We start from the raw sequence: 18,890 nt of genomic DNA on the forward strand, positions 1-18,890 counted from the left end.
GGTCTGCTCCTGGGAGTTCTGCCCTCCCTCCTGCAGAGCCAGCTGCCCACCTGCCCCCCAGACTGCGGGCTCAGAGCTAGGGGTTCATGAGGCCTCAGAGCTACCGCTGGGTTTATAGTTGAGCTCAGCTATGGGGTAAATAGGCTTTTGTGGCCTGGCCTGGGAACCGAACCACCATTTAAAAAAAGAAGAAGAAGAAAAAACCTGTCTCCATGGGAAAATGTATTCTGCATTCCCAACACCAGCCAACAAACGTTAGAATGACTGTGGGGCTGACTCCATGCTCCTAGCAGGGCGAAGAGGAGAAAAGATGGCCCCTGGGTTCTGGGTTCCCAGCCCTACTCTAGCACTAAAAACCCTACCATGGGCCTTAGCAAGCCCTGTAACCTCCCTGGGTCTCACAGTATCTGTAAAACAATAGGATTGAACTAAGTGAATTATAAGCCTTCTTCTAGTATAATGAGTCCAGTTGATCAAAGCTCTACCCTCTTTTCATTCATTTATTCATTCATTCATTCACAGGCATTTTAATCAGGGCACCTGCTTTGTGCCAGGCTCTAGGCTAAGGGTTGGGGATATAGTCAAATACTGCAGATCCCAGCTTTGGGGAGTGGGGGAGAGGGGGCGGCTCAGTGTTTAGTGGGGAGATAGATATCTAAGCAAATGCTTGTAACACAAGTACAGTGATTGTGATGAGCGCTGGGTGTTGCAAAGCTCAGGAGGGTGGCATCTAAGGCAGATGAAGACTTCCCGTCTCGGTTTCTGTTTGAATTCTCTCCTCTCCCTGGTTCTCAAGGCTGGTTCCCTGGGAAGCGTGGCCTCTGCATCTGCCGTCTAAGAGTTCCACCCAGTCCCGTGGCCTCTCTGGGGGAGTCTTGCCCTCTTCCTTGCATCACTGAGAGATGGAATGCAGGGGATGTTCCTGCCAAAACCATAGTCTGATTCCCTTGAGTGCTGCCCTGAATGCTGCCTTCTTCTATGCCCTGGGAAGCCACAGCCTAGATATCTCTCTCTCTCTCTCTCTCTCTCTCTCTCTCTCTCTCTCTCTCTCCCTCCAGGCCTTCCCTGCCCTGGCACCTCTTGAATTGCCAGCAGCTGTGATAATTCCCACATTAAAAACATCTTCTCACCCCCCAGATGGTTCTAAAGGCCCAGCCACGCCCACTCTCCTGTATTTATAATCCCTGAACATCTACCAAAAATCCCTGCCAGGCTCCCATCCTTACCCCATACTCACTACTGAAAAGAATAGCAATAAAGATGATTCCAAAAGGTCCGCTCCCATTTGGAAGGTGATGCAGTGGCTCAGGTTTGAGTCTTAAGTCTGTGGCTTGGTGTCTGACATTCATAAGTATGTCTTTGTGAAGGTTCCTGGGCAAGGAAGTGACCACGGTTGAGTGGTTTTGGGGGAAGATCACATTGGCAGCTCTGTGCAGGCTGCTCGGGCAGGGAAAGGAGGGGGCAGGGGAGAGATTTCCAGAGGAAAATGATGAGACTTAGAAACCAAATAGATGTGTCATTATATGTTAGGGAGTTGTGACTGTTTTCTATATTCTTGGATGTGAATACCTATTCCTCAAAAGTAGTATAAGGATTAAGTATTCTGTTTATTTTGCATCTCTGAAAACAGTTTTGACTAAGATAACTGGAAATAATGCCTCAAAATCTGTGTGTGTGTGTGCGTGTGCGTGTGCGTGTGTGTGTGCGCCTCAAAACCTGTGCGTGCGTGTGTGTGCGTGTGCGTGTGTGTGTGTGTGTGTTTCATGTAAATAACAAAACACCCAGGACCGTTTTAGGTTAATAAAACTCCATCAAGTTCTGTTAGATGTCTTGAGTATAAGAACCCCCCTGACAACATGGTGAATTCAGTCTCTGCAGCGAGACTCCCCCAGGACCTGCTTGGGGCTCCGTGCTTTATAGCAGGACAATCTTGGGCAGGTCTCTTAACTTCTCTGAGCCTCAGTGTCTTCATCAGAAAAAAATGGGTATCATAATATTAATTGCATTAGCTTCATAAGATTCTTATGAGGATTCAATCTGTAATATCAGTAAAGTGCTTAAAACAGAGTCTGGTCCATATAAAGCACAACACAAACATTCATTGTTGCCCAGTTGTAGGTGCTCATTAAATAAAAGAGATGCAAATAAAATAGCCTATTCGTTATATCAAGATATTGAATGGCTTGTCTTCTCTATCTGGAGAGATCCTTACTGAAATAAGAATTCAGTTCTAACTAGTTGTCCTGTTTCCCCATACCAGTGGCACAGGTTGTATATAACAGAGCCCATCAAACTGAACACCTAGGTCTGGAAGTGCATTCATGACACTTACACCCTGAGCCACTTCTTCTCTTGACCTCCTTTTGTTTGTTGATGTAGGCTGGAAATATTAGCTTCGGGTTCAACTTCTCCCTGTTTTTGTCTGACATATTTAATTGGTTTCGGGAAACATCTCTCTCACCCATCCCCTCCTCTCCGTCCTTGTAGCAGCCTACACAGTGCTGCCATAGTCATCTTCCCAAGGACCTACACACCGTGGTCACATCCCCGTTCAGGATCTTTAGCAGCTCCTCGTGACTTAGAACACAGAGCCCTCCACCTGTCCGTGGAGACCCTTCAGGGCACAAATCCAGCCCACTCTCCATCCCTCTTCCCAGTACTCATTCCCCACAGCCTGTTCTCCAGGGGGACCATGCATGATCTCCTCTAAATCTGTTGTACTGACTTAACTACTAGTATTTAAAATATATATATATTTATTTATTGCAGAGAGGAAGGGGGAGGGAGAGAGAGAGAGAAACATCAATGATGAGAATCATTGATCGGCTGCCTCCTGCACGTCCCCCACTAGGGTCAAACCCACAACCTGGGCATGTGCCCTGACCAGAATCGAATCGTGACCACCTGGTCCATAGGTCCATGCTCAACTACTGAGCCACGCAGGCCCGGGCTCTGACTTAACTATTAATACTGCTCTTTTCACTTGCAAAGTGCCCGTTTAGACAATAAAGCATATGCTCACCCCTCTGTTATCCCATTAGCCAAACTCTGTATCCCATGATTCCCCCCTCCTCCCTATGTTCCTTTCATCTGGAATGTGCCTTCTTTGGTCTGTGGTTCTCCAGAAGCTTCCTGTTTTTTTCAAAACCAATTCATATGTGGCTTCCTCCATGCTTTCAGCCTCCCAGGACACTTTATACACCGCTCTTTGCCACCTAACACTTTCTACTCTGTTTCATGATTATTCGCCTGCTAATGTAGCTCATCTTCCAGACTAAGGTCCTTGAAGAAAGAAGCCATGTCTGATTAACACAGTGTTTCCTACAGCATCACCTAACACAGGGTCTCCCATGCCTGGGAACCACAGCTGTCCATTACCGAGGGCCTACTGTGCACCCAGCATTGGGTGCATGACGTATCTATACACTATAGACCTCATCTGTATATATTTCCTCCTTTAATCCTAACAATAGTCCTGAAAGGTACAGTGTCTCTGTTTACTAACTTGGAAATTAAGACTTAGATTAAAGCGCTCATTCCAGGTCACGGAGACAATAAATCTAAGTGCAAATATTTGAACCCACATTACTCTGACTCAAAGAGCATGTCCTTAACCTTTCCACTCCAGGAGGCTGATCTCAAACTTGCCATGTGATATAATCACTTGGAGGGCTTGTTAAAACATATTGTTGAGCCCTATCCTACTTTCTGATTCAGATCTGGGGTGGGGCCCGGGAATTACGTTTCTAAGAAGCTCCCAGGTGATGCTGACGTTGCTGGTCCGGGAAGCACATTTTGAGAACCACTGCATAAGCATCATTACTGATCAGTGAATAAATGGATGGATGACGGATCATTGGATTTCAAGTCCCATAAGTCTGCTCTGCATGTTATACATTAGGCACATTCATATATTCAGTTATCATTCTTAAAAGATCAGGGTAAAAATTGAGTTTTATTCTAAATATTAGTTGTCACTGTCTCATAGTATTGCTTAAGTTTGAATTTGAGCTGACTTTTCCTATTTTTTTAACCAAAGAAAAAATTATTTTATCTTTTTCCTTTTCACTTTCTTTCATATCTTAAAAATGTTTAGTTCAAAATAATGTTAAAGGTAGTTTATAGCTTTCTCCCCTCTCCGAGGGGATACTCCTGGGTATATATTTAACACACAATAGGTATTTAATCCTCAGGAGGTTGTTAGGTTTTATTTCAAGGTATGAATTTCTCTCCAAACTTAAATGTATTCTCAAGGGATTATTTGTGAGCAACCCAAGAAGAGAGAAAACTATCTTGTGATTTTCATATTGTGATACATTCCCTAAGGAGCATGATTAAAGCAAATTTCCTTTTTTTCTGCTCTATTTCCCCTCTTAACAAAACAAGCCATGATATGAATTCAGCTATTATTGCAGAGTAAAGAGCGGAACCCCTTCGCTGTTGAGCACGTTTCACCTAATAGAGAACAAGTACAGCTGCGGCCAAGGGCAGCGCGCCCGCCCTTCCTGCTCTCTTCTCGTAGCCTGGAAATGGCCTTGATGCATGTCCACAGTTTAGAGCCCCACATTATTCTATAGAAACAGGGTGAGCTGAGTGTTACCCATAGGAAAGCAAGCACTGCAGGTCGTTTCTAAGCACTGCTGTCCAGCACGGCTGGCCACACGTTTACCAGTTCAGAAGGCACAGTGATCCGGATCTTGCTGTGGACGTTGAAAGCTCATTGATGTAGAAGATGCTGGCAAATTAACTCGCTGTTTTTATTTCATCAGTAAGATAAACATCTTAATGGAATCTAAGAAGTAACTTTCTGTGTTAGTGATAATACACAGAAAAATAAATGTCTGTAAATCCTATCCTGTTTTGGTTCATTCTTAGGGTGTTTTTCAAGTACTATGTTATTTTCTATTATTTTTGCCCGTATCTCATCTTCCCGGCAATTTGAAATTTCTCTGAGAGTGGGGACCATGCCTTATTCATCATTGTTAAATGTTTCTATCTCATGTAACCCTCACCCCCCACCCTACCGAGGCATAATTGACCTGCATTTGGCTAAATATAGGGCCTTCACGTAAGTCCCAATGAGAGCATTAGGTAATTTAACATTCAGCTAATCTTCTAGGTAGTTTTAAGTATATTTATATTTGGTTTGCATTTGGGTTGTGTTCTTTTTACCTCTAAGGTCATGGGAATGCTAGTAATGCCTTACATTTATTTTTTTTAATGTTTTTTATTGAATTTATTGGGGTTACATTTCTTAACTAAGGACTGAAAATTAAATTTAACCAAATGGCTAAAATTAAACGGACTGACAATCACAAATGTTAGTGAGAATATAGAGCAACTGAAATTACATTGCTGGTAGGAGCGTAAACTGATGGAACTACTTTAGAAAGCTGGCATTATCTACTAAAAATAATGTATTTCTGGGCCTGTACCCAAGGATAATGAGTGTTCATGTAAAACTCATGTATAAGAATGTTCATAGCAGTGTTATTCAGAAGAGCCACAAAGTGAAACCAAACCAAATACCCATCAACAGTTGTATTGATAAATTAATTGTGTTATTGTTCATTCAATAGGATGCTATACAGCAATGAAAAAGAATTACCTATTACTACATTGCAATAATATGGCTGAATCTCAAGAGCATGGTGTTGAAAGAAATCAGTCATCACAGAGTATATAGCATATGATTTCCTTTACATGAGATTCATAATCAGCCAACTGTAATCTATGGTGATTGAGGTCAGAATACTGAGTGTTGGTTCTGTTTTTGAGGAGATACTAGTATGACCGGGAGTGGAACACAAAAGAGTCTGTTGGAGTACTGAAAATGTTCTACATATTGATTTGGGTGATTATTGTACATATTTTACATATACATATTTTAATGTTATGGAGCTCATTTTAATGTACTTTATTGTAAGTTATTACCTCGTTAAACAGTTTTTAAAAATAACTGAAACTAAGTAGTTTAAGGAGAGAAAGAGAGGAATAGAGGCACAGAGCGTATATGAAAGAAAGCACAGACTAAAATGATTCTTAGTGACACAATTATTTAGAAGCACTTTAAAAAGAAAAGGACCATTGTAATAAGGGGTGCTTTTTCTGTTTATGTACATATCCAACTTTCTACTTTCTTCACCATTTCAAGCATATATTTTCAGCCCTAAATATCAAGAAATTTCTTCTATGTAAAAATATAAAAAATAACTTTCTCCTTTTTCAAGGAAAGTATTATTCACATTTGGAAGCTAGTTTGGGGAACTTGGGCTGAGAGCACTAGAAGTTCCCCAGAGTCAGCTAGGACTTCTAAATTCTAAGGATCAAATGCCAAAGAATTTTCCAGCAGTTTCACTGTTTTCACCCCAACACGCCTTGCTTCTGTACAACATTTCCTTAAAAATTCAGTAGCATTAAAATGAATTTCTGAACATGTTAGTAATCATCAGATATTATTGATAGCATTCTTGTTGATGATCAAAGTAGTAATGGAAGTAGATCTTTGGATAGCTGACAATTGTCTACGGCACTGTTAGACTTGAACCTTCTTCCAACATTATATCAAGTATCTTGTTATTGAACTAGCCTCTTCTTTAAGCCATCCCTAAATTAGGGAGAATGGTCTAGGTTAGGCTGTGGTACAGAGAGACACTCAAAATTCCATCATTCCATGGCTTAAGCTAATAGAAGCTTTGCTTTATTGTGTTTCTGCTCATGAAATAGTCCTGGGCAGATGTTCAGGTTGGTGGAATGGCTCTCCTCCAAGATGTCATTCAGAGACCCGGGCTGACAGCATCTTTGCAATCCTTAACTCTGCCTCCCAGCATTCCTAGCTGTGGACATCCCAGTCATCCCCAAAGGAAACAGGGCTTGCCGAAGCCTGTGTGAAAGGCTTTATGGGCCAAGCCTGCAAATGCTGCGTGTTACTTGTGCTCACATTCCACTGGAGAGAACTTTGTCCGGTGGCCACACCTATTTTCAGGGGAGTCTGGAAAATATAGAAAGGCCAATGAATGTTAATGGATAGCGAGCAGCCTCAGCCACAAGAACACTTGCTCATCATCCCAAAAATCTGAAATGTTCTGAGGCCTCTAATGACAAAGGGAATCATCACTGGCACCAAACTTGAATGGATTGGGTGTGTGCAGAGAACACATATGCACATTTTCCAGAACAGCCTATTAGAGCAAATTGGAATGAAGTGATTTTCAGCAGGAAAGAGCAGAGATGCTATAGAAATATATGGAATCTCAACACAGGCCATGTTTTAAAGACTCAGACTAATGGGAAATTGAAGGAGCTGGGCCGGCTTCCTTCTTGGCGTACAATTACTGTGGCAGTGTCTTCTAAAAAGAAGAAGAGACCACACCAAGCAACAGAATGTCAGTCACCAGACTATAAAAGTGGGGGCTACAGACCCGACACTTGTGATGCTGTATGTTACTGAGTACCAGGTTAAAAGCTTTTTATTTGGCTAGCATTTTTAGCTCCTACTATCAGTTTGGGTGTGGGTTTATGTTTTAGACAAGAGGAGATTTGTTACCTAAATCTGCCTGGAGAATGCAGAAGTCAATTAAAGTAAGTGAACATGCAATGTGATAAGTGTCACATGAGATAATAAGGGCATATGATAAAGTGCTATAGGCGCCCAAAGGAGGAACATCTGAAAGTCAGATTTGAGGATTGAAACATGCTTTATTTATTTATTGGGGGGGGGGGGGGGAGAGAGAGAGAGAGAAAGAACGAGAGAGAGAAGAGAGGAAAGAGAGAGAGAGAGGAGAGAGAAAATGAATCATCAATTTTACTGTTCCACTTATTTATGCATTCATTGGTTGTTTCTTGTATGTGCCCTTACTGGGGATCGAACCCACAACCTTGGCATATCAGGAGGATGCTCTAACCAACTGAGCTACCCAGCAGGACTGAAATGTGCTTCCTAGAAGAGCAAGCACAAGCTGAATTTTGAAGGGCCAACAAAGGAGAATAAGGACATCAATGGGAACAACATGTGGAGAGGAAAAGGATAAAACTCCTTGATGAGTTGGGAGATTGCACTGAGAGAAAAGAGTGAGTTGGAAGATTTGCTGGAGAGAAGAATGAAAGAGAGAAAGAAGCCAACGATGAAAATAGAGAAGTGGGCCAGGGCCAGATCCTGAAGGGTGTGTGCACAGATTACAGAGTCTGGATTTACTCTGGATGTTCTGGGCAACCAGTGAAGGTGTTGTTCTGGCATCAGATACTTCCTAACTCCCAGCTCCACCACGCTGTACAACTCCAGGTCAGCAACATGGATCCGTAAAGGGAAAGGCCTGATCTTTTCCCCCACTCACTCTATTCAGGACCCACTGCAGAATAAATCAACACAACTCCTCAAACAGGATCATTTTCAGCAAATCAGTTCACCTGTTAACTTATGGGTTGGTTTGTGCATGTGAGTTAGATTCCTTACACTGAATGGCCATTGATAAGCATAATAAAAATATACTGTAATATAAAGCCTAAGCAGGCATAGATTAGGCAGCCAAGAGACATAAGCAAATTCACCAGCCTTGCACGTGTCACATAGACATGAATAAATGATCAAAAAGAGTAATAACAAAAGGAATGACACCTTTTTAAAACCACAATAAAATAGAAGAAATACCAATGGGATAAAATGATAGTATTGTCATCTTGGACACTCTCCTGAAATGTGTGCTTCCCAGATTAGAGAGAAATTGATAAAGCTGGGTGTCCTGGGCTTGGTCTTGTGACCCTAGTTAATATTTCCACTAATGACCTAAAGAGGAAGTGAACCCAGTCGGTTAAATTTTCTGACAGAATTGCCTTACGTTAACAGAAAAAATTATTTACCAGCTGAGCAAACATTAAGAATGCTGGGGAAGTGCGGTAGCTAGCTAAATTAATCTGAAGTGTATCTGCGTATTATAAAGTACATGGTTATGAATAATTTTAACAGTACTTATTTCAACTTGCCAAGGGCTTGAAAACAGAAGACCTTGAACTCTGATTTTACATGAATGGATGCATTATTGCATAGTGAGTCGTGTTTTGTATTTTAAAACAAGAAGCCAGAATCACAAATTTAACATATTAGAAATATTTTTATGTCATGAAAAAGAGTAGTAGGCAAACCCCTGACACGCCCCCATTTGGGGTAGTACACAGTCAATCTTACCAGTTTGACATTTGCTACAGCTGGGAAAGCAAAACGAGTCAGTGAAATGTGGGTGGACTTTCACATCCTGCCCCTCCCCTGCCAGTCAAATTAGCTTGGGCAAGTTACCTAATGGTTCTGAAGCCCGGTTTCCTTCTCTGTGAAACAGAAACAAAAGTGTGGTGTGGGAGTGTTGTGAGCATCAAATGGGTCTGTGCATGTACGTGGTACACCTACTCGGTAAGTGGTGGTGGTGTTGGTGAGGAAGAGGGACAGTGTCTGGGAAAGTCTGACCGCCGTTGGGCACACAGCATGCTGTGCTCTGTCCAAGAGCAGAGTTACGGCGTTGGTGTTCACTCTTCTGGTACCCTCTCCTTCTTCATTCAGTGTTTTGCATACCTGCTACCTGGAGGCATGTAGCCTTGGCCTTGGTGAAATTGAATAGTGAGCGTTCACCCTCATGCAGCTTATAGTCAGTCGAGGGCAGCTGGGCAGACATGGGAGCTGGTAGCACTTAGGATAGTTTGTGTCAGAAGGGTGATGGCCACGTGCATGGACTGCAGAGAGGAAGAGATGCTAACTCAGCTGAGGAGCGTTACAGAAAAAGGTTCTCGGAAGAGAAAACCTTTGAGTGGAAACTTTAAAGGTGAGTAAGAGTTACCATGTAGACAATAAAGGGAGCTCTTTCCAGGCAGAGGAAATGTGCAACAATGCAGAGGTGGGTTTGCTCTGGTTTGGCTGGAGAATGGCAGCTCAGTGTGCCCAGAGCGTATGGTGCCTACGGAGGGATGTGGGAGAGGAGGCGGATGGGCCACAGGCAGGCAGGGTTTTGGTAGGGAGTGTATATTTTAGACAAGAGGAGACAACATCCAACCTGGGCCAGATCCTGACCTTTCTACTTAACTGCTATCTGGTTTTAGGCAAATCATTTTGTACCTGAGTTTTCTCCTCTATAAAAATGAAACAGTGGTGAAACATTGCTCGCTTTAAATGTTTACTCTTTTTCCTCTCTTCACCCAACTTGGAACACGTGATTAAGTGAAATAAAGCAGAGTGAAAACTCTCTTCTCCGGAAATTCAAAAGAGAGTGGTCCGAGGTGTGGGCCCCACTTCTCCTGACTCATTGCTGAGAGAATTATTTGACTAAGGTATCCATCCACTGCAGTGATTTATACATTCCTAGAAAATTACCCCGAGGCATTGGTGTGCTCCACTGTCCTAGGTAACTTTTGCACTCATGGCCAGAAAACATGTTACAGACCTGAGTTCTGAAGAGCAGAGTAGGGAGGAAACCTGGATTGCTTTCATTATCTAAAAATGAGCATCTGAATAAAGGTTGCATGGCATGTTTGTATATATGGGTTGAGATTATATCCCCACACCACAGTGAGTGATCATTTCTAACTGAAAATAAGATCCTATGCCTTCCAGGCTTAAAGGCTTCCAATGTTTTTCCACTGCTTCTAAAATAAAACCTAAAATCCTGAGCATGTCTACAAGACCCCTGTTCCAGGATGTGCCCCAACCCACCTCTCTTGTCTCATCTCATACCACCCTTCTGCTTTCTCTCTGCAACCCAACTACACTGGCCTTCTGTGACCTGCCATCTTGCCCTCCACCCCAGGGCCTTTGCACATGCTTCTCTCTCTCTCTGCTTAAGTACTCTCTCACTCTTTGCTCAGTTAATCATGCTCAGTCCTTCAGAAGAGAGCTTATGCACTGCTTCTTTAGAGAACGTCTTCTCAGTCAGATTCCTTGGTAAATCATTCTCGCGTGGGACTGTGTGGCTTTCCTTCTGAGCACCTCACTCAGTTTGTTGTTATGCCCTCACTGGTGTGAAAATGCCCACTGAACTTGCAGTTCTGTGAGGACAGAGACCACCTCCATTTTACTCACTGCTACCCGCATGTAGAAAATCAATATTTGAATGAATGGTTTGAGGGAGGAAGACAGAGCCTTTTCCTGGAAGAAAATGTAATAAACGTAAGATTGCAGTTTTTCTTTATTGCATTTATAAAGGAAAGAAAACACGAAAAATACAAAACTGCTCTCAAATTATTTGGTCGTCGAGTAATATGAAGAAGACCTTTCTCACTGGCCAGGGAAGCCAGATTGAGCCAAGAGGATGAATAGCTTTGGCTTCACCATAGTTCAAGTTGCGGCTACGAGGTAGAATTTCAGGTTAGGAGGAATAAGTACAGAGGAGGGCCCTGTCGTTTTGAGACATTGCTCCTTTATCTGGTAAATTGCATTTCTGCAGCCTGGGGAAAGCAGGGTCGTAAAGAGGGTCTAATATGCGCGATCATTTCCTGGAACTTGGAGAATCAGAGGAGGAAGGTGGAGCAACAGAAATAAAATTAAGAAATAAACAAAGGGGACATTTATTTGACTGAAGACATTTTAAAGGACCTTGAAAAACAGAGGAGCTCCACAAGATGTTTATGTAATCGAATGTAATTTATCTGGGATTGAAAGGAATAATAAGCAAAACAGTTTTCACTTAAGTGCATGTGGAGGCATATGAAATTAGAGTCTCGAAGGTGGCCTGGGCCTGCCTGTGTCCTTGGTGCTCTGTCCTCGGGCTGCAGATGGGAAACGTGTTTCGGAGAGCAGGCATGGAGCACAAAATTGTAAATGAACTTGACCATAATCAAAATGCCCCACAGTGCAACATCCTCTTTGTTTGGCAGGGAAAGGACTCACCATTTGGGAACTCAGCAGTGCATTAAGTATTTTAATAATCATTGTTGACACACAAAGCATATGGCCTTTCAGAATTCACTGGGTCAAGTGTTGAAGTCTTCTTCTAGGTTTCTAACATTACAGAAATTCAAACACCACTCAATTAGGGCACATTTCAAAGCATCGTAATTCCCAAGCTTTGTGTCAGAAGCAAGTGAAATGTTTTCTCCTAGGATAAAAGAATATCTCTGAGTAACCAATTCTGTGAATGTAAAGGAAAAAACATAATTCACATCCCACAAAAATATTAATTTACCTTTTGAAATGGCCTGGAAAATGTCTTCATTCAGTCACCTAATATGTATTCAGCACCTACTTTGTACCAGGTGGCCAGGTGCTGATCATATAATGGTGATGGAGGTAGACATTGTCCTTGCCCCCAGGATCTGTCCTGTGAGAAAGAGCTATTATTACGCCCAACTTGCAGTTTCCTACCTGGTAACTGCCTCTGCATGAATTAGCGGAGATAAATTAATATCTGGCTGTCTTTCCCTGGTCAAAATATGATGCGGTGATGCCTCAGATTGGAGGAAAGGAGTATTTTGATGTCATCATTCTTAATGTAGCTGCATTACATTTTAAAACCGTCAATTTTGTCATCAAATAACACATGGAACTAGAGGCCCAATGCATGAAATTTTTGCAAGGGGCTTGGCCCTCGCAGCCCCGGCTTCGTCCGGAAGGTCGTCCGGAAGGTCATTCTGCTGTTCCGCTGTTCCGTCGATTTGCATATTATGCTTTTATTATTATAGATAACATGTAGAATAGATATTTCTGAATCTTTTCCTGACCTTCACTCTGTCCCTGGATTACTAGATGGCTCAGGGATGGATGGAGGACTCCTTGTGTACATACTCAATTAAAAAGATCTGAGCCCTGGGCAGTGGTTCAGTTGGTTGAAGTATCATGGAGTACACCAACATGTTGCGGGTTCCATCCCAGGTCAGGGTGCATACTGGAGACTGCCGGTCTATGTGTCTTTCTCACATTGATGTTTCTCTCTTTCTCCTTCCCTCTTTTTCTCTCCCCCTTCCTCTCTCTCTAAATTAAATAAAACATATCTTTGGGCCCTAACTGGTTTGGCTCAATGGATAGAGCATCGGCCTGCGGACTCAAGGGTCCCAGGTTCGATTCCGGTCAAGGGCATGTACCTTGGTTGCGCGTGCACATCCCCAGTGGGGAGTGTGCAGGAGGCAGCTGATCAATGTTTCTCTCTCATTGATGTTTCTAACTTTCTATCCCTCTCCCTTCCTCTCTGTAAAAAATCAATAAAATATATTTTTTTAAAAAAACATATCTTTGGGTGATATTTAAAAATTTTTGATAAGTTTATTAGTGGAGATTGTTTTTCAGTCTGTATCTCAGTTCCCCTTTGCAGTACCCTAAATTGGATTTTGGAACAAAAAAGGCCATAAGTTGGTTAAAAAAAATAATGTCTGTTGTTAATAGGATTGTATCAATATTAATTTCTTTTTTAAAAAACAAATGTAGCATGTTATATAAGATGTTAACATTCAGGGAAGCCAGCTTCAAAGATCTTTAGGAATCTAATGGGGCAAAGGTTCCCCCCAGGCTACCCTGGGTGTTTCTGGACTTTCCCCCACTGTGGTCAGTTTGCGAATGGCTTGAGAGGAGAGGATTTTTAATAATCGAATGAAAAATATAATTAGGATGGTGATTTTGCTATGCAGTCATAATATCCAGTACTGTCGTTCTGGTCCTTTGGAGGCAAAGAATGGATGTTGTAGGATCTTCTTGCCAGCCTGGAATTTTCAAAGGTGTTCTCTTATATGAAAGAGATAAGCCCACTGTTGGTCTTTTCTAATGGGGAAATTTTAGCTACTTAAGAGTTTGATTAGTTCAGAGTGGTTCCTTTTACTCTCACAGGTACAAGCACAAGTACGTCTTGCCAAAAAAAGCTTTGACAAATTGAAGATGGACGTGTGTCAAAAAGTGGATCTTCTCGGAGCGAGCAGATGCAATCTCTTGTCTCATATGCTAGCTACATACCAGGTAACAAAGTGATGTCTGTTACAGTGAACCAAGAATGTTATGAGGTTTAGAAAACAGAAAGAGGATATTTGAGCTACAAGTATGGTTTGGGCATTATGAAGTTCTGAATGCCTTTCTCATAATTTACTTCCTACATCTCTCCCTTCTAGTAGACTACAGTTTAATCCAACCAAATATTGGCTATTCCCTGTACAAGCACCATAATTCCCCACTTCCCTGCATTGGCATAGGTGGTGATTTCCACCTGAGTGCCCTGCCCCCCTCCATTGGTGCCCTTCAAATCCCACTCTGTTTGATATACTGGACTGTGTCATATCCTTCAGAAAGCCTCCTGTATGAACTGGTGATTGTAATAGAATCAGGGACATAGAATGGGAATGGACTGACTATTCTTGGGGGCGGGGGGAGGGATGTGGGGGTGAGGGAAGAAATTGGACAATAATCGTGCACCTATGGATTAGGACAGTGGGTGGGGAGTGAGGGCGGTGGGTGGGGTGGGAACTGGGTGGAGGGGAGTTATGGTGGGAAAAAAGAGTAACTAATGTAATAATCTGAACAATAAAGATTTAATTTAAAAAAAAAGAAAGCCTCCTGTGAACCCAGCACCAAGCCTGTCCTTCTCATGGCACGGTCACTTACTCCTCGGGCTGTCATCATTTCATGCCCTTGGTTGCCTCCCACTAACCTCGGGTTAGCGCTGTGTGCCCATCAACAGTACCATGAGCACCAACCGAGTGTGGGAGGCCACCCTCTAGTGTTATTGGGAATATAAGAAATAATAAGACCAGATTCTCTGTCCCCAAAGATTTAGGAAGGAAGGGAGAGAGTAAAATCTGACTCTATTTTCTATACCTCGAGGACAGCCCAGGGTATGCTAAGTAAAATAAGTTCTATAAAATCTGACCGGTGTTTGAAGAGGGAGAAATTGAACCAGTTGAGGGATCAGAAAAGTATAGTTAACGGTTAGTGCTGAGTTTTGGAGGGTGGATCTGGAATAAGTACAAAGAGAATGGAGAGGAGAATGTCCCGGGTGGCAGAGCACGTAAGCCACCAGCGTCAGTGTGTTTAGGGGAACAGGCGGGCACTGAGTTTGGCTGAAATACAGGGTTTAAGTGGGGCCATAATGGGAAAGGAGTCTGCAGAGATGGGTTGGAATCATATTTTGAAGGACCTTGACAGCCACAGGTGGCACATTTCTCTGGGGCCCATGACTCGAACTGGGCATTCAAAACTTTAATAGTTTTACTGTCTTTCTTTACAGACCACTCTGCTTCATTTTTGGGAGAAAACTTCTCACACTATGGCAGCCATCCATGAGAGCTTCAGAGGTTATCAGCCATATGAATTCACTACACTGAAGGTATGAGAGCTAGAGAGGCCATTAGAAAATCCTATGAAAAGTATGGTTTGTATCACGGCGTCCCCATTGCAGCAAGCCTCTTTATTCTAAAAGACCCCAAAAGCAAAGGGAGAATTATGCCCCCAGCAGAGACTTTTTTAAAAAAAATTCCTCATCCAAGGATATGTTTGTTGATTTTAGAGAGAGGAAGGGGGAGAGAGAGGAGAGAGAGAGAGAGAGAAACATAGAAACATCAATGTGAGAGAGAAACATGAATCAGTTACCATCCATATGTGCCCCAACCAGGGATCAAACCTCAACCTAGGTATGTACCTTAACCAAGAATTGAACCTACAACCTTTTGGTATATGGGCTTATGCTTCAACCGACTGAGACACCCAGCCAGGGCCCCCCTTGGAGTCTTTTTACTGCATCAGTATTCAAAGCCAGAACAATCCAAATACACAGGTTGAACCTTGGGGGGGTACATGTTACTGGGAGATGAATTGTGGTGAACTTCAACCTGAGGCTGGATCCTGCTCCTTTCAGATGCTAGTTTGACATGGCTAAAGGGAAGCGTGTACAAGTCTAGTACACTGTTAGTTTTTAATTATTAAATTCAGAAATGCTCACTTGAGAAAGTATTTTTTCTCCCTTACTGCTGGCAAAAAAACATTTTATTCTGTGAGTACCATCCAGTGTAGAAGTGGATTTTATCATCAGACTGTAGTAATATTCTCTAATTGAAAAAGCAACATCAAACACAATGATTTCTCAACTCAAGAGGGATACATGCACAGGTCTGGTTCCCAGTTTCGCAGCTGAGTGTGGCATCGTTTTGCTCTCTTAGTGGTTGCTGAGGGTGAGTGCATGGCAAGATAAGAAAATGATTTGGGTTCCACACAGATTTGAAGAATGGTGAGCGAACACTGGTTTGCCGGGTCTTATCCTTAAAAAGAAAGTACCAGGAAAGAACTAGTTCAAGTTCACCTTGACATTACCTTCTTTCTGATCTTTCAGGCAATTTGTGTCTCATCGTCTTTCTTATTAACAAACATTAAAAAGCTATTTTTCCCCATTAAACACGTCTTTGATTTAAGATGTTTGTAAATGTCATTGCATCTACAAAAATACTAAGACAGAAACCCTTTAAGTCCCTGGCCCTTTAAAGGAAAGTCCCAAGAGGAACCCAAGACAGTCTACTCACCTTGTGATGTACCTGACCTGATACCAGACAGGACCCCTGGCCATGGGGTTGGCTTCTCACAATCCCTTTGTCAGCGGGTCGCTTGCTCGCTAGCAGGCTGCATGAATGGATTCAGAATGTGCCTTTTCTTCTGTCAGCTGGACTATGAGCACTTGAGGAGAGGGACCTTTCATTTTTCACACAGCCTTCCTCAGCACATCGCAGTGTTGCCCCTGTGCGTAAGGACTGAAGCAGTTATCCCGACCAAGGCCTATTGATTAAAATTAGAAAAAGAAAAGAGAGGAGCATAGTTATAAAGAATAAAGTGACAACAAATACGTACCTATCAATAACACTTTACATGTAAATGGCTTAAATGGTCCAATCAAAAGACATGGGGTGTTTGAATGGATAGGAAACGAAGACCCTTACATATGATGTCTACAAGAGACCCACCTCAGCACAAAAGACTCACACAGACTAAAAGTAAAAGGGTAGAAGAAGATCTTTTCTGCAAATGGAAATGAATATAAAAAGTTGGGTAGCAACTCCTTTATCCAACCAAAACAGACTTTGAAACAAAGACCATAATAAGAGACAAAGAAGGACACTACATAATGATAAAGGGAGCAATCCAACAAGAGGATATAATCCTTGTAAACATTTATGCACGCAACATAGGAGCACAAAATATATAAAGCAAATCCTGATGGACATAAAGGGAGAGGTCAACAGTAATGCAGTCATAGTAGGGGATTTTAACACCACATTGACGTCAATGGCTAGATCTTCAGACAGAAAATCAATAAGGAGCCAGCAGCCTTAAATGACACACTAGATAAGATGGATTTAATTGATAGCTTTAGATTGATTAAAATTAGTACAACTCACCCTATTTATATTTCTTACACAGGCCTGAGCAGAATCCTATGGATTATTCTGATAAAGCAGAGAGGGCATGAATGTGCATCAGATTTTATTTTATGCTACATACAACTTCAGAGGTTGTCTTTTGAAAGACAGTTGTACATAACACAAATCAGCCAGGTAGACGATAAAGTGATGCCTACCCCAAATACAACTTAAAAGAAGCTCAGGTGTGAGTTAATTGCATATAAAGTACGATATGAGATTGAATTTGTGCTACAAGAATGGAAGAATCCTTCTGTGTTTCCCTGGCCTCCTGTGCAGAGGGAAATATGGCTCCTGAATTTTTGCCATGATATTTAATTCTGCTGAGAGGATCAAGCTGATTTTGTTAGAGGACTTCTGGGCAGGGAATTTAGTGAAAGTTTGATGGCAATGGTTCAGGACATAATTGCAAATATTTTGGGCAGATGACTCTCCATTGCCTTTCACATCCCCGGAGCCTTCCTTAAGTTATGGGTTAAGTACCAGTTTATAGTTTACTGTAATACAAACTCAGTAGCAGTAATACATCTGTTAAGGTGTAATATGATTATGGTAATATCAAGAATGTTAAGTGTCCAGAAACCAACCAAATAAACTATGCTTTTATTACCTCTCTTGAATGCTATTCATCTAGACTCTCAAGCTAATGGCTAATTATTTTTATATGGATTCAAACCTGTATAATAGAATCCTGTTATTCCACAGCCCATCGTTGCATAACAGAGGTCCGTGCATTTCCTATTGTGTGCCATGAAACGTGAAAATGAAAACCATCAGTACCTTCTGTATCGCCACCAAGCCTGAGGATATTACCTGACTTACCAACTCCCTTGCACTAACATATTTTTTAAACACATGCCTTATAGTTAGATTTTGATTTGATCAAGTCATCTTTTAATGTATGTAATTTTCTTCTGAAGGGCACTGTATTTCCATAATGGATACTTTGACATTTAAATAGATATTTTCACGATTTATTTGTTCTCTGGATTTACCTAAGTGAATAGTCCCTTACATGCCTTTTGGGTCTCTGGCTAGAAAGAAAACATTGTCTTTGGAGAGGTTTGCCAGGCTCGGTTAATGAAAAGCGACCCATTTGTTTTCTTTGCTGCAGGGTGTATTCTGAGTGTGTTGATAATTGTGCCACCGCAGCTGTATTTCCTGACTGTTAGTTTTATGCTTGATGAAGGATGATAATTAATGTGTTAAACACTCAGTGCATCCTGTTTGGAGGGAAGAGTCTTTTGCTGCAGAATTGCAGGGATGTAACTCATGCCCCAGAAGTTCGTTTTATTGCTAATGAGCCTTTCTCTAGAAAATAGGTATAGTTCTTTTTCAAAATCATTTTATTATACAAGTGAATTGAAAAATGTCACTGTTTTGACATTTTATAAATATTTTGTGGTAATGGTGTGTGTGTGTGAGAGAGGGCGGGGGGGGAGAGAGAGAGAAAGAGAGAGAAAGAGAGAGAACTGCTTTTACTCGGGCCTCGTGTGATTCTATTGGCTCTACTTTTTGTGACATAGTCTTTTCATTTT

At 41.9% G+C, this 18,890-nt stretch overlaps 1 protein-coding gene across 1 annotated transcript in view; it reads left to right on the plus strand.

The window, feature by feature from the left end:
- ICA1 (islet cell autoantigen 1, 69kDa) overlaps window positions 1-18,890 on the plus strand; it is a 115,794-nt gene that overhangs the window by 67,249 nt on the left and 29,655 nt on the right. Inside the window, exons 6-9 of the mRNA XM_014547553.1 lie at window positions 8,240-8,298; window positions 9,276-9,400; window positions 13,790-13,915; window positions 15,177-15,275. Coding sequence (XP_014403039.1) covers window positions 8,240-8,298; window positions 9,276-9,400; window positions 13,790-13,915; window positions 15,177-15,275 — 409 coding nt within the window. The remainder of the gene's footprint in view (window positions 1-8,239; window positions 8,299-9,275; window positions 9,401-13,789; window positions 13,916-15,176; window positions 15,276-18,890) is intronic.

Source organism: Myotis brandtii, unplaced genomic scaffold (genome assembly GCF_000412655.1).
Source record: "Myotis brandtii unplaced genomic scaffold, ASM41265v1 scaffold48, whole genome shotgun sequence".
In the NCBI taxonomy this organism is placed as follows: domain Eukaryota; kingdom Metazoa; phylum Chordata; class Mammalia; order Chiroptera; family Vespertilionidae; genus Myotis; species Myotis brandtii.